We start from the raw sequence: 17,327 nt of genomic DNA, 5'->3' as shown, positions 1-17,327 counted from the left end.
AGGTTTTAAAAAAAAAAACCCCACAGATCAGGAGGAGACCCTAAGTTAACAGATTTTTTGCAAAAAATCCCTGAGTTAACGGAGAAAACTACCAGTCGCCGGAGGATGACCGACGTCGGAGACCCACAAAATGGTCTTCAAAGTCCGTCGAAGCAGTCTATATTGGTGGCTAGTGGAAAGGCTCAAATCACAGTTTGCTGGAGGAGGTAAAAGTACAAGATATGTTCACAAACTTTTGTTGTCCGAAGAGACAGCTATATTTTTTAAAAATAGGATAAGGCTTTATTAATATCTAAAGGCAAAACCCTAGTACATAGGAAGTTTACAAGAGATCCATCTAACTAGCAAGGGAAAAAGTGCTAGAAATTCATGGAAGAGACTGCTAAACTAGTGACTAGAGAATTAGGTGTGTACACCCCAAGGGAGGCCTAAGTCATATCTGGGACCATACTCCAAAAGAACTAGTCAATGGTACAATTGGAGCCCATTGGAGTCATAAATAGCGAGAACTTATCTATCTCACAAAATGTGGAATCTCATTCACCACCTCCTCATTTGTCCTCTTTCTTCTATACTTATCAAAAAAAAAATTTGACGCTTAGTTTGCTAGCCAGTACATAGCAGGGGAACCTTGAAATTTATAAGACCTCCACCATTGTTTCAATTTATCCACAAAACCCTCAAATCTTAGGCACAACTTCTCAAACTTGCAGCACCATTTCTCCAAACAACATCACCACAAACAAGCAATTAAGGAAAATGGTCTACGAGTAATCTAGGAAGCTCTTTTGGGAAACATTGGAACTGGGCTTCCCAACCGAGAAAGAGAACAAATTGTAGGATCGAAAGAAAGCTATAGCCAGCGACTAGCGGGGATAAATTAAAATCGTCCCCCAAAAACCACCCTAGGTTCCAACAACTAATAAAGCCCTCCAGTTCATCCTAAAGTAGTCTTCATCATCATCATTAGGACCATAAACACCTAGATTTTTTTTTTTTATAGGTAAACTATTATAATATATTAATACGATAGGACCATAACCATAACCACCTCCGTTAGTAGGCAATTATAACAATTCGACCAATAAAGGTCGCACAACATATAATAGTATAAGAAACCCTTCACAGAACTCTTAGAAAAAAGCAAAGGTAGGCAATTATAATGATTCAGCCAAGGAAAAGAAAAGAAAAAAAGAATAATATTACCTGTAAAGCAGATGCAATAAACCAAGAAAGATGGTAAATCCCATCTTTTAAGCCCATCATGTGAAGACCTTCTTTTATTTTCTGTTCCTGAATATTAAAAATTTAAATAGGTTCACTTCAAGAGCTTGAGGGCAGATAACCATTCGCTTCATATCGAAAGTGTAAGAACAAGGAAAAACTCAGTATGAGCTAAATGCACAGATAGTTAGGTAAATCATAGGCTTTATGTCATTTACAGTAATTACAGTAATTACCAAACCTTCTCGAACACATAACAGCTGATCAGGCGAGAGGTTGGGTAGAGAAATCCCAAAAGATACCTGCCCATCCCAGTTGCAGGTCACCAAAAAATACAATTCGTTACAAATCAAAGCTAAGTCACTATTTTTAATAAAAATAATACAAAAACAAAGGGCAATAACAAATACATAAAATTTCAAGAAGCACATACAATACGCCCATGACATTCTTAATGATGGACTGGAACTCATCAGCGGTATATTCGCGAGTTGGAAAGGGAGCTATTCGTATCTTTGAAGGGCTAAATTGCATCAACGGAAACATGAGAGAGGAGGCTGTGCCAGAGGATTGTCCTGATGTAAGTTCTATATTTTGAGAGGAGTTAGTTTCAGTTTGCTGAGCAGCAAATATTATGAATGCATCCATTACTTGTTGGAGCTGCAGAAAGTATGAAACCACCAATTACCATTGTAACACATTTGCATAAAAATGGAGTTTGAGATCAAAGTAGATGAGGTTTTAGCTGGAGTTTGAAAACTCAGAAAAAATAAATAGAAAAAAGGAACAGTTGAGGCAGGATTATGGAACAATTCATACAATAAGTCATAATGAAAGTGAGAAAATTGACCCAATCACGATGACTAAAAAGCGATAAAGCAAGATTCTGTGTGTGTTGCGACCTACATGATACTTTGAATTTGACATCACAACGTAAGATTGAAGCAGGATTGTGTTGTCACATACAAGGCTAGAAAACATTCTAATTTGAATGAATTGTGCGTGCGCGCACAAGCGAGCACACATTGTGGCCAGCCCACAAGGTTAGAAGACATCATACTTTCGAATTTGATGACATCACACTTTGATTTTCCATCAAATCCTATGGATCTCAAAGGGAAACAAACGAAAAACTCTATTTGGATGTAGATGAAGGAACCCTCAACTAGAACCTAGTTACCACAAAAGCTAATTTCATCATTAAAACAAGTCATCAGTTCAGCAAAATTATGTCTTTCCTTCCATGTATGAAAACTTAAAAGGGTACAACACGATTAATTATTGATATTAGTCATTAAGGTAGGTCCAGCAGTATAATATTACTCAATAAAATGGATATAGAAAGAAATAAGATTTTTTTATGAGTAAAATAGAAAGGAAAAAAAAAACACAAAAATCTTATGATGGTACCAGTAGAGTTATGCAGTGAAATTTCATTTTCCTAACCTGCAAATCCTGCTTCAGTTACTGTAAGTATTATGATGGACTGAAATTGCAGAATAACTAGTTCTCCTGACTAGATGTGTTTTAAAATATTTAGAGACAAGAAAGATCAAGGATTAACAGTATTTACTTCAAAAATTATCCATGCTCATCAAGCTCTTAGGTAGTAACATCAAACAGAAGTCATGACATTATCATTACATTTGAGACCCTGCTGGCACACCTGACTTCATCATTTGTTGGTGTACTACCATGTCAGCACTCTTATTTTGTATCTATACCTAATCACGAAATCATCAAAAATATAGGTTGCCACTCACTTCGGACTCAGCAACAATAGTATCAGCCACATACCCATGTTCTCAAATACTACTACACTCAAATGAACGCCAAAGTTCATTTGGAGAAAGCAACAGTCATAACCTAGTTACATAAGCAGCATACAACTGAGCACTTACAAAGAGAAAAAACAAGAGAGGAAAAATAAGAAAAGGAAATCTAATATGTCTGATGACAGCACCAGATTTACACTTTTTTTTATAGGAAACCCATGAACTAATACAGATTGAATGGTGTCACCCTCCACCCTTGGATCCTGGTATACTATCAAGGAACTGCAACAATAAACTTTTACATCATCTAGATTCAGGGAAGTTACTAGTTATTGGCGAGATCATATAATTCAATAAAAGAACATCTATCATGTTTCCTAGTAGGATAAAATATTTCCCCATAAATCCCCACATCTGTTCTCTCTTCTTTAGAAGATAAGCAACAGCCGAGAAAGAATACCGGCAAAAGAGGCACAACAGATCATTCTAATTGTCATTAGGATGTTCTAATAATCAAAATCACCTACAATCTGTCAACTGAAACTTAAAAAGCAAAAAAAATATATATATAAGTAAAATTAATAAAGAACTTAAAAGGCAAAAATTTATAAGTGAATGATGCATTCGTAGACCTTAACTTGCATAAATGATTGAGAAATATCAAAGAAATGCAGAATTTGTACTTGGGCAACGCCTATTTACTTGTTTCAATAAAATTTTATTTTACCTATAAAAAAAAAAAGAAAGGCAGAATTAAAGGAAAAAAAAGTAGGGAAGAGGTAATAGGGGAACCGTACTGTCAAAAATCCACTGAAGCTATACTGCATTGTTGGTACAGTACTAACACCCAGTGCCAAGTCATTGAGATAAGGACCATTTGTGTCCATTATGGTGTTTACATCAGGGAATCCCGAGAAAGCCCAAGTGTGGTTGAGACGTATGCTGTAATCAAATAGTAAAGGACCTTGATCATGAAACACTACTGCACCTTTGATCTTCGGATTTGAACAATTCCTAATCAAAGAGATGAATTAAATTTATCAGTAAAAGGCCAAAATTATTGAGCCTCCAATGGCAATAAACCAGATGGAACATATCATACAAAGCCATTAATGAAAAACACTGCAACAGCAAATCTAAAAAGAACAAGCAATTCCAAGTGACAAGACTAAGTCATATAACTATCATAATTGCTTTCAAGAAACCAGCCAGATTGTATGCAAAAACAATCTTGCAATGCAAGATAAGCAGAGGACGAGACCAACATAATCTGTATCCACCATGGGGTACTTAAACAGTTAAACATTTGCCGTATTTCAGAAATTAAACTCATGTTAAACTCAAATCCTTTAAAATGATAAATTCTGATATTCTAATCCCTAACTAAACATAACAAAAAAAAAGGTTATGTTTTCCCTTTTCAAAAAAAAAAAAAAAATACTATCTAGCAGTTACACTGCGGCACATAATTATTTCAAAAAAACAAAAAAACTCCATTTTCATCACATTGCCAGAATATCATTGCAGTTACATGGGATGACTTACTTGACTTGATTGAAGGTAGCATAGAGATTTGAGCGCACATAGGTTTCCAGGTCTAGCTCATCTTTGTAAACTTTAGTGACTTGCTGTAAACATGAATTCAATTCAATTAGCTTGAGTCATGAGATACTTATCAAGGAACTAAGTGAAGATGATAAAAAAAAATTGTTCCACTTCGCTCGTGATACAAGAAGATCTCAATGACCAGAGTTCTGCTTGCCATGGACTTGTCAGCACAGCGGAGGAAGGTGTTGTTAGGTTTGGGTGGGGGCAGAGAGAGAGGATGCGGAGCCATTGTCTTATTTAGGAACACAATAAAAAGAAACCCATGTGGCACAAGAAGAATCACTCATATCCCTCGTGTCCCCTTGGGTCCACTATTATTGAATATGAAATGACAAAGTTGACGAGGGTCACAGGAGGAAATCAAGAGGCAATAGTAGATACATCCGTTCTACGCAATAAGTTGCTCATATGAAAGACTAGGTTTTAACATATTACTAACTTTTACTTTTTCTATTCGGAGAAGTACCTTTTATATTGAACTGACAATGTATTAAATGTTGTTCTGGTGTGCCATATTACATGGCTCAGAGTTATTCTAACAAGTATTCAGCTAATCTCTTAATTGAATGGCTACAAAGAATTAACACCATAAAATAACTTCCATGCTGGGAAAAAAGGAATTGAAACAATAGATAGGTGAGATAACCATGAAAGCATGTCCTGAATGAAAATTATACGCATATAAAAGGTAAAATATGAAAACAATAGTAATTAATGATAATGCGAGCATGAGTTTCAACCAAATACTGTTTAAAAGAGATATAAGTATAAGTCTTATACAAATCATCAAGGACTAGGGGGAGTAGCAATGAGACACACATGTGCAAGCTTGTGCACACATACTCCTAATGGAAAATGGGTACCTTCAACAAGGGAAACTTCATTGACATTAAGTTAATCATTGTCTCTGTTTCTTCTGTATCTGGTGCAAAGGCCAAATACTCTCCTTTTGCCAGCAACAATTCTAAAATTTGTTGGAAACTTGGGGACATACCTTTGCCCACTTCCACAAACATTTCTTTCTGTATATACCTGGTCCAGTTCCATAAAACCAAGGCATCATTACTTCTCATAAAATCATAACTGACAAACCCAATATTAAGCCAAAGACGTTATAACAACGAAAACATTACTTCCTTTTCCTTTCCTTTCACAAAATTAGAATCAAATAATATGTTGCTAGGCACAGCTGTTACAATGTTGATATTAAGAAAATGTTAACGTAATTTTGAGATGTGTGTAAAAAGTAATTTCATTTTTTGGGTTTTTGTGGAAATGGATAGATGAAAACTATGTTGGGGAGATGAAATATTATGGGGTTCCAAACATGTTTGCATTTGATGTTGAAGAAAAATGGAAGTTTTATTTTTGTTGACAAGCATGATCTAAAATTTTCAAATCCAAAATCATAGTTGCCTTGCCCAAGACCCGCATTAATAGGGGGCAACATCTCTTTTTCTTGACCTTTAAATGAAATTTATTACCAAGTAGAATTTTATTTTGTTTTGACTGTTTCTAGTTTATTCAGTAATCAAACAGAAGGTACCACTGACACACATTGATGGGCAAGATAAGCAGGGTTTATGAATACTCACGGCCGTGCTGGGTGAATTTGTGTATCAACTCGCGTCCGTATAGCTATTAACAACAACATCACAACTGTAGGAAGCAATATCTGCCAGAAAATTTAAATAAACATTTCGAATTATTTAGATATTATTGATCCTTGTCGCAAAAGTTCCAAATGCAAAAACACATACAATAGCTCCTAAAAAATGCCACATTATAGCAAACACAAAAAATAATAATAATAATAATATTCATATAGACAACTAAAAATGTTTTTAAAGAAAAGAACAACCTCGGCTGCAAAGACTCTCAAAAATTTATTCTCACTAAAACAAGATGATCATCCAAGAAAATTAAGAAGAAACAAATACAAAAGCAATCGGAATTCACCATACAATCGAATCTTAAACTCAAAAAATTAAAATTAAAACACAAAAACACACACATAAAACAACAAATTCTTAATTACCAAGTGATCAAGCATCAGTCAAACACGCCACAAGAAGAACAGAAGTTAAAGATTAAAAACAACTAAGAGAGTGACCTCGGCAAGGGTAGCGAAAGGGTGACGAGTTTTGAGGAGCCAGTTCTTGCGAAGCATGGCCTTCAACTGTCTCTGCCTGGTTCCCATCTCCAGAAAACCCTAGAGAGAGAAACAGTGGGAAGCACAAACACAAGAACGCATACACGGAAAGAGAGAGAGAAAGAGAGGGGTAGGTGGTTGTAAAGCAAAGGGCAGAGGAAAGGAGGAGGAGGTGGCAACCAGTCCAAAAGACAATTCACTGCTTTGGTTGGAAGCTTGAAGGAGCAGCAGTTAGCTCCATTAAAAAAAGATTCCCCCGTATTTCCCAATGGGATACATTCTCTTTTTTTATTATTATTTTTTTATTATTATTTTTTATTTACCCTGCTCCAACGAGCAAAAAATTAAAGAAATTCACTTCAACTCATCTCAACTCATCATTACAACTTTTTCAAATTTCAATATAAAATATAATAAACAATTCAACTTTTTCAAATTTCAAAATAATATTAATATTAAAAAATAATATTCTAATAATATTTTATCATCACAACTCAACTCACTTTAACATACACACACTCTAAGCGTTCCTTTCTCAGCTCCCACTCGAAGTAGCGGGAGTTACTACTTGCATTAGTGTGTATTTTTTTTTTTATATGGATTTGGTTAATAATTTTAAATATTTAAAAAATATAAAAAAATTTATAATATTATTAAAAAATACTTTCTTAATCATTAAATAATTTTTTTACTTCGTGATTAAGAAAGTATTTTTTTATTTTTTTTATTTTTTGATTAAAAAAGTGTTTTTTAATAATATTTTAAATTTATTTTATTTTTTTAAAATATGTAAAAGTCTTAAAAAATTTATATAATAAATAATTTTAAAAAAAAATGCTTGAAGGAACGATGCTAAACCGCAGCGGGGGCTGTGTAGCACTATCCAAAAATTAATTAAGGATTCTGTTAAGTTTATCTGAGATGAATTATTAACGAGAGAGACAATTAAGGGTGGATCAAGCAGAACGTGTCCGGCGGGGCGGCTGCACGTCACTATCACTTTTACCTTCAAGTCATATTTGGCGAGCGACGCTACGCTTGTACTTTGAGATCATTTAAGATAATTTTTAAATAGTAATATAATTTTATTAAAATGTATATATATATATATAAAGTAGATTTTGATGAGTTTTAATTTTTTATAAAAATTTGAAAAATAGCAAATTTTATCAATAATTTATTTGAGATAGATTAAAGTGAATTTGTGTTCCAAAAACCTAAATTTTGAGTAATGTTAGAAGTTTTAATATTTATTAAACAATATATACTCTTTTAAAAAAATTAAAATTTACATGAAATAAATTTTTTTTTTATTGATCCCAAATTTTTCTTACTTTTTCTAAATATATATGTTGAATTTGCACACTCTACAACTATATGAGTTATGTTAGTTTTCTTATAAAAATTAGATTATATACGTTTATTTGAACAAAACTTAATTTAACAAAAGGTTAACTAAAAAAATTAACTGAGAAAAAAATAATTGATACATCAATATATCAAATCAATTTTATAAAAACCTTGGATAGACAAATAATTGTGATTTTATATTTAAATATGAAGTTAATAAAATAGGACTAAACCCTTTTTTTTAATTTTTCAAGCTCTCTGTGACCATTTAAGACTTGTTTGGATACATAAACTATCTGACTTCATCTCATTATTACAAATTTTTTAAATTTTTATATAAAATATAATAAATTTTTCAAATTTTAAAATAATAATAATATTAAAAATAATATTATAATAATATTTTATTCAACTCATCTAAAACTATCTCATCTCGTCTCATCTCACTATCTAAACGAACCCTAAATATGTGATGTTTTGATTTCTCTTGTTTATTTTTTTTAAAGAAAAATTATATTCATCATTCCCTACATCACACACTAATATATAATTTATTATTTTTGTCATTTTATTTAAACATGCATATTAATATGTAAATATATATATATTGAAATAAAATAATAAATTATATATACATTGATGTGTGATGTAAATATAATGAGTATCAGTTTTCTTTTTTCAACCGCTGACCATTCTTTTACAATTTTTCCATAAATAATAGCATTTACGAAGGATTTATGAGTCGAATTTTTTTAAAGTCAACAGATTTGATTATGGGATGCGCGAGTGAGGAATTTTTTGTATATGACGTCATCTAATACTTTTGAAGAAATTCAAATCTAAGACTCGTTTGTTTTCACAATTATTTTCGTAGTATCTCATCTTATCTTATATAATTATTATATTTTTCTTAAATTTTCACATAAATTAAAATAAACAATTCAATTTTTTTAAATTTTTTTAAAATAAAAATAATATTAAAAAAATATTTTTTAACAATATTTTTTTTAACTTTTAACTTTTAATTCATCTCGTCTCATCTCATATACGAAAATAAACGAAGCCTAATAGTTTAATTATTATTAGATCCATCTAATTTTTCTTAAAAAATATCTAGAACACAACGACCAGGAAAATTAAAGAATATTAAATAATTTGGATTTAATTTAATTCAACATGAGTTGATTTTAATTTAATGGACCATCTAATTAAGTTCTTACCTTTTCTTTAATATATAAGAAGGAAGATTCAATCATTAGTTCTCTTAATAAGAAATCAAGACGTTACTAATCGATTCAAAAGATATAGACAATTAAGTTCCTACTTCAATGAAAATTAATAACTTCATGTTTCATTTCACACATGATCTCTAATTCTCGACTATAAAGCGAAACATTTGATCTTAGCATTAAAATGAGCTAAAATAACGAACTGTAACATTTCTTGATAAGAAAATGCAAAGGAACATAATAGATTATTAGATTTTGACAATTACGTGTAAAGGATCGGGTGTTGGTCGTGTCACGATCAGTTTGGTCGCATTCGAAGAGTTTCAACCCACATTCAATACAGAGAATAAAGAGTACTGATGAAAATATTATTGACTTTGACAAAGCCACGATGTTGTTAAGGAATTATATATTATAAGCAGGTTTTTATAAAATTATATATCATTTATTTTAAAAGTTTAGACTGGAAAAAATATTTAAATTTAATTATTTGTATTTTATTATTAATAATTTTAAAATAAAATAATAAAAATAATTATGGTGCGAGCGATTGGAATAATGTAAAAGACAGTTGAAAATCATGTGCTCATGAAAGAGTTATCGACATAGAACTTTGATGTTTACCATAAAAATAGTGTCAAATTAAAGAAAATCTCAATATTCTCATTCAGATTTTATTATTTGTCTTCCATTGTCATTCTGCTGTTTTTTTTTTCTTTCAACTATCACTTGTTTTATTCCTTTTGTCTCTCAATTCTATCACTTTCCTTTGATTAATATCACTTTATTTTCCATTATTTTATTCTTTCTTATATCACTTTCATATTTCCCACTAATTTAAAAGTTGTCGGCACATGATTATCTTTCGTCATATTATTTTTTAATAATGCATTAATGTTGCTTGATAATTATTATCACAATAGTGTTTTTTGATGATTTTTGTATTTAATAATGATGATAAATATATAATATTTTTTTTATTATTTTAAATATGCTATAAGAAAAGAAGTAATTTCTGATCAGATGTTAATGCTTTAATTTTTTACTAAAGATTGACATTTGACCCCATCCAAGAGGTTTATCTTATTTCTGGTGTCTAGCGAAACAGTTAGGCTAAAAATAATAAAAAAATATATTCATCATCTTAATTTTTATCATTTTCTTATCATTCCATAATATAGCATTAGATGATAGTTTTATAAATAAAATATAATAAATAATTTATAATCATTTAATGACACATCATAAGATGATATGAAGATGATAAAAATTGAAATGATGAATAACATTACTCTAAAAATAAGCAAGAAGAAGAAGAAAAAAAAAAAAAAAAAAAACACAGAACCTCCCCACGACGATCCTTTTGTTGGACGCAAATATCTTGAGGTTGCTTGCACGAAAACGGAAGCAATTCCAGGGAAACGAGATATTCGCGAGTCTTTCTGTTTCGCGAAGCCGATAATTCGTCCCGCGCAAATTAATGGATCTCCACGAGTGTGAATTTGTAAAGATTGCCGTGTCAGCTCTAGGCTATGCATATCCCACTTGTCATTGCCATCATTCCTAACTCATTTTAACGTCCTCGGGAAAAGAGTGTAGAGTATATTATAATGTTTAAGATTTTTAAATAGTAAAAAGTATTAAAAAATACATATAAAAAAATAAAAATAAAAAATGGGCTCCAGCTGTAGCCGATCCTTCAAATTTTAGCTTAAAATATTATTTTTTAATATTTTTAATAATTTTAAATTTATAAAATTAAATTATTTATTATATTTTATATTAAAATTTAAAAAAATTATAATAATAAATTAATATGAGTTAAAAAAATTGAACACCTAAACGTACCTTAATGGTTTATTATGTTTCACTGTTTAAGAGAATAAACCAAGGCATCTGCAAAGATGCCTTTTTTTAAAAAAATATTTAATTTTTTAATTTCTGGTGTTTAAAAGACGACTTTGCTTCTTCCGGTACGCGATCACGACGTCAATTTTGGCTTAGTTTGAATCACAATTCATTTTAATTTATTGTTACATTTTTTTTAAATTTTAACATAAAATATAATAAATAATTTAATTTTTTTAAATTTTAAAATAATAATAATATTAAAAAATAATATTCTAATAATATTTTATCATTTTAACTCAACTCAACTCAACTTACCTTCAATATCTAAACGCAACCTAAATGCATACATCTATATCTATATATATACACACACGGAAACGGTTCCGGATGTGTTAGTCTCAAGGTTTACCTGATACAATGATTTAAATAAAAAAAATAAAAAAATCAGTAGTTTATTTATCTGAAAAAATAAAATATAAGATTAAAAAAGATTAAAAAAAATTAAAAAAAATTTAAATTTCAGCAAAGTATCCAAATGCAAGGCTATTAAAGGCTAAAACATGATCTTTCATTAAATTCTACAATAAGCTACACGTCAAATAGTCAAAAATCTTAATGACCTTTTGGTAAAACTGGATCTTTTATTAAATTTTACAGGAAAGCTACGCGTCAAATAGTCAAGAGTTTTAAGGATATTTTTATAAAATATGACTTAACGGACTTAAGGGAAAAACAATAAAAGTCAACGGAAAAAATAACAAAAGTTACTATTCACAATTAGATAGTCACTTATAATAATAGAATAGATATATAAATATTAAATATATTTAAGAAAAATTTACAAAAAATATTATTTATTCATATATAAGTTATTGATACGTTGAAAATTATAAAATTTGAAATTCAAAATTTAAATTTAAAAAAAACTAATAAAATAAATTTTATAAGTAAAAGTGTAAATAAAATTGTAAGAACGTATACTACTTCTAATATATTTTATATATTTGTATGTATGTATGCCCTCCTGTGGTTGAAAATTAAGAGCATTTGGTTTTGTATAATCCGAGGATGAGTCTCTTTTTTTTCCTCACCAAAATAAATGGGTAGAGTATTCATGCAGAGGATATATAAATTATTATGGAGATTCTGTGGCTTAATTTCCAAGTAGATAACAATGCTTGATTTTGTTGCCTTCTAATCAATCCCTTATTTAAAAGAGTATGTTCCCCCACAATAAAACATGCATCATCACGTGTGCGTACATGCGTAGCTTCGATCGGAGACTTAACATGCAGTACCGTTCAAAAGTAGGTGGCTGATTTTGGCGTGCACGATCAATAATTGGTATACTATCTTGCACACTTCGATCACAAGTACTGCTGCTGCAGCTACACGGGGGAGAAAAAAAAAAAAAAAAAAGAAACGAAGAAGAAGAAGAAGAAGAAGAAGACTAATCATCTGATGATCATGAAGATGATAAAAAAACTCGAACTGCGATAACAGCACTTCATCCGCCAGCTCTGATCTAAGTATATGCTTTTAATCAGATTAAAACGAGAGAGAGAGAGAGAGTATTACAAGAAGAATATACGAACTATTAATTAATACCATCTAATATATATATATATATATATATATATATATGTATATGTCAATAAAAAACTGATTCAGAATGATTATCTCGCATGCACTTTTGATCTCCAATTAATCTCATCAATGACTAATTACCATGATAATTAACTACTTTTATTTTCATTCCATATATATATATATATAACTTAGATATCTATTATCTACATGTTTAGATGGGGGGTGGGGGAAGAATTAACTGGTAAAAAGAAATTAGGGAGGGCAGACGTAGGGGCCGTGATTTATCACCTCCAGCTCGAACCACCTTTAAAAACCACGACTTCCACTGGCATCACCTTTGTCAAATACAAAAACGCACGGAGATTGAAGATCGATCGAGTACTGCTGCCATCGATCCCTTTCTTCTTCTTCTTCTTCTTCTTGTTGGTTTTTTTTCCCCCCTGTATTTTGCACTTTGATCAGTACGTACGTACTTGTTGATAGAGGGTTATATATGGCTGCTCAGTACAACTTCTGAAATATGAAGTGGTTGGAGGGAAAACGGGTGTCATATATGTTGCGCAATGCAATGCATGCAAGAATCTTAGCTAACTTAAGGTTTAAAAAGAAGAAAAAAAATTATAATAGATGAAAGGTTAGTAAACGGTGCATTATTAAGAAGCTACCAACGACAAAAAGGGAGTATTAAGAAGCAATGTTTTGAATATCGTATCGGTCAAGGTACTGAAACGAAATATTTTAATACTAGTACTGTTTCGAGATAGTTGATATATGAATAAATTATATATATATATTATATTAAAAAATAATAGTTTATATATGAATAAATTATATATAAATATATATATAAAAATTATAAATAACTTAGTCTGAATTAAAGATAAAAAAATAAGTTTGTAATTTGAAAAAAAAATTAAAAGTCGAGATACAGGCTGGTACGAAACATATATGGTACCTGTACCGAGTATACTGACCAGTACGATACGAATTTAAAAACACTGTTAACAAAAGTTATGAATAATAGTAAAAAAATAATAAAAAAATATAAAAAATAATAATTAATAAATAATAATAATAAATATGTAAAAAATAATAATTAATAATTAAATATTTCAAGAATACTTAAAATATTTTTGATACCCAAACGTAGCCACGACATGTAATGCGAGTTGAGGAAATTAAAGGCACAACATGATGAGGCCGCGTTGTCCTCGTCTCCTCAGCATTAACTAATTCGAAAACCAAAACCTATATTAACTAACAGTGTCTGTTCTACATGAAGAATGAAGAAATTATTAAAGACCCCGCCCGGCCCCATCTATTATTATGTCAATTATTATCACGAATCTTAAAGTGTATATATATATATATATATATATATATATATATAATAAATAAAATGAAATTCCAGTAGATAAAGTTAATGAAAAATGTAAGGTCTTTAACTTCTCATTATGATTGAATATTGAAATGAGTTAAATTAAATTGAGTTGAATTGATAAAATATTATTAAAATATTATTTTTTAATATTATTATTATTTTAAAATTTAAAAAAATTAAATTATTTATTATATTTTATATTAAATTTTAAAAAAATTATAATAATAAATTAAAATGAGTTAAGATGGACTGATATCCCAAAACTTCACATGGTTGAGGACGCATAATTTGTTTGGTTTGGTTGGTTTCCTTTTATTTTTAGTCCGATAGCTAAAGGTATATACACGTACGTAGGCGTTTGTATGTAATGTCTAAAGGTGGTCTGGTTGAAAAGAGGAAGTTTCGTAGTGGGCCCAGGCCTCTAGCCCATCTTAGGACTGCTCTGGCTGTCCTTTCAAGAGTTAGATAGATAGGCTTGACCCACTAGAGGGTTTGATACTCTCCAACCAAAGCACTTTTCGTGGGACCCACACAGATAATTATAACTTCTTAAAAAATAATTAATAATAATTAAAAAACAAACGGAGAGAGAATAATCTCAGCATCATTCTCTGTGAATTATGGAAGGCCGTGAATGACGTTGGTACAGAGTCTTAGGGTGTGTTTTGATATCGAAGTGACTTAAGTTGAATTGAGTTATGATAATAAATTATTGTTAGAATATTATTTTTTAATATTATTATTATTTTGAAATTTGAAAAAGTTAAATTATTTATTATATTTTATATTGAGATTTAAAAAAATTGTAATGATGAGTTGAGATGAGTTGATGTGAATTTGGTAACCAAACGTACCCTTAATCCCAGTTTTGATTCACAGTCTATTTTAATTTATCTCATTATTATTTATTAATTTTAACTCATAAATTTTATTACTATTTATAATTCATCTTATTATTATTTATAATTCATCTCAACTTATCTTTAAATCCAAACGAAATCATGTAAAAATGTTGGTAACATGTGATTCTTTTCCGATCAAGTTATATTATTAACTCGTGATAAAATAAATAAATAAATGTATTTTTAAGGTATACATCCAAAGAAAAATAAGTTGTGCAATTTTAGAAAGTTTTGTATATACATTTTTAAAAAGTGGATGGATTTAAGATTTATATAAAAAATTAATTTTTTAATTATAGACTCTACTTTTTTTTAAAGTGTATAGATTTTACATATCCTATAACTATATATAATATTACTATATGTCTAACTATAATGATAGAAATTGACTATTGTGCGAGTAAGTGTGCGCATTTTTTTTTTTTTTTTCACACAATGCCTCTTGAACTTATCATTCAGAAAATCGAGTGTCTTTTAAATCATAGAAAATGATTTACACATAATATTTTATACAATAAATTGCATAATAATGTTTTAATCGAGGGATGTTTTTGTAAAATATCTTATAAAAATATCATAATTTTACAAAAATACTCATATGTTATAATATTATTATATAATGTATTGTGTATATCATTACTAGTAAGCCATTGCAAAGCGGCGAATCTAATGTATGCATGAAATTGCGGATCTGAATTATTATAAAAATATATATATAAAATCAATCTCGTCATGTCACTTCACAATACAGTTGAGGGTTCATATCTTTCACGCAAGGATAATTAAAATGATACCAAACTTTAAGAAATAATGATTCGGTGGGTTAACTTACGGATCATTGTGGCATATGCTTTATTTTTCACACTTTTGCATTTTAAAATTTCAACATACATAGGTAGGACTCGACTCAAAGTTTTCCAATCAAATATGCATTAAGAATTCAGGCTTTGAGGAGCTGTTTCTTTTCTTTCTATCTTTCTGAATAAGGGTGAAAAAAAAATTGGTGAATTAGTAAATCGAACCAGTGGATTTGTCCAGTATCAGGTTTGATCCGGTCCAGTATTAGTTATAGTTTTTATAAAATCGGTCCGGTTCCGAATTTTATTTTTTTCTAACACCAAACCGGATTGGTTCATATATATATTTTAATGTTTTATATTGTATAAAATATTTTTTATATGATTTTTTATATCATATATAATTTATATATAATTATATATAAAATAATTTTGTATTGTATGACAAATTATTAATTAATATAACATTAAAATTTAAAATCCTATGTAAATAATTATATGTTATCACTATAGTCTATAGTAGTAGTAGTTATACTAATACCATATCACAATATATTATAATATATCACTATAATCTATAATACAATTATAATATATATTATAATACACTACAATATATTATCACTATGTTATTATATACTATAATATATACAATATATATAATATACTGTAAAATTAAACCGGACCAGGCTAAAACTAGTAGAACCAGAAGTATCTGTTTATGAGTGTAATTGGTGCGGTATCGATTCTTCAAATCTCAAAATTGGTATAAACAGGTTCGGTTCTAAAATATGTCAAAAATTAGACTGAACTGGACCAGCTACATCCCTATTTATGAATAACAATGGTAAGCTCAACTACTTGTCCAGTTTTGTTAGTGGACAATTTGTTAGAAAAAACAAGTAAATTTTAATTGTGATATCCCATTCAAATAAACGATAAGGGTAAGTGGTATATGATATCCTATACTGTTTGAGAATAAGAAGTTATTGTTATTTATAATGTTTTAATGGAGTTATAGTTATATAATTTACTAGGCATTTTAGAGTATACATTCAGGTATGGCTTGTATGGAATCTCACGTTAAATGTAAGCAGTGTATGAGATTCCAAATACGATTTTTGGAATATAGGCCCAGATGTAGCATGTATAGGCCCAAATAAAAGAGAAATACTTTAATCTCAAAGGGATTATATAAAAATAAATTCACAAACTAACGTGACTTGATGCAGTACATTAGATTTTAAAGTTACTTTTAATGTAAAGCAGATCTAACGTATTACATGAAGCAATATCAGTTTGTAAGATTAATTTTATGTAATATATTTGTCGTGCAATTGTTTTAAAAAATAGTAAGATCTACTATTAAAAAATATATTTTTTAATATAAGTTCTATATGTACTCATCTATTTTCAGAAAAATTAAACGATAATTAAGTACTCGAAACTGCAAATACCATTTATCATG

General features: G+C 29.4%; 1 protein-coding gene and 1 long non-coding RNA gene across 2 annotated transcripts in view; both read right to left on the bottom strand.

Moving 5' to 3' along the window:
* The window catches only part of LOC121265071 (ABC transporter A family member 1), a 48,824-nt gene extending 41,832 nt beyond the window's left edge, over positions 1 to 6,992 (bottom strand). The window contains 8 exon segments of the mRNA XM_041168529.1: positions 1,207 to 1,293; positions 1,466 to 1,526; positions 1,658 to 1,884; positions 3,797 to 4,013; positions 4,545 to 4,627; positions 5,471 to 5,639; positions 6,203 to 6,282; positions 6,721 to 6,992. Of these exon segments, the coding sequence (XP_041024463.1) occupies positions 1,207 to 1,293; positions 1,466 to 1,526; positions 1,658 to 1,884; positions 3,797 to 4,013; positions 4,545 to 4,627; positions 5,471 to 5,639; positions 6,203 to 6,282; positions 6,721 to 6,807 (1,011 nt within the window). The 5' untranslated portion in view covers positions 6,808 to 6,992.
* Positions 6,993 to 12,275: 5,283 nt separating this feature from the next.
* Positions 12,276 to 13,437, bottom strand: LOC121265143. The gene is made up of 2 exons (XR_005940619.1): positions 13,019 to 13,437; positions 12,276 to 12,577 (listed from the first exon to the last, which is right to left on the bottom strand). It is a non-coding gene; the product is annotated as an uncharacterized LOC121265143 (long non-coding RNA).
* Between the last annotated feature and the right edge of the window lie 3,890 nt (positions 13,438 to 17,327).

The sequence above is a fragment of the Juglans microcarpa x Juglans regia genome, chromosome 5D (genome assembly GCF_004785595.1).
Source record: "Juglans microcarpa x Juglans regia isolate MS1-56 chromosome 5D, Jm3101_v1.0, whole genome shotgun sequence".
Taxonomy (NCBI): Eukaryota; Viridiplantae; Streptophyta; class Magnoliopsida; order Fagales; family Juglandaceae; genus Juglans; species Juglans microcarpa x Juglans regia.
Note: the sequence above shows the minus strand (reverse complement) of the source record. Positions and strands in the feature narration are given on the sequence as shown.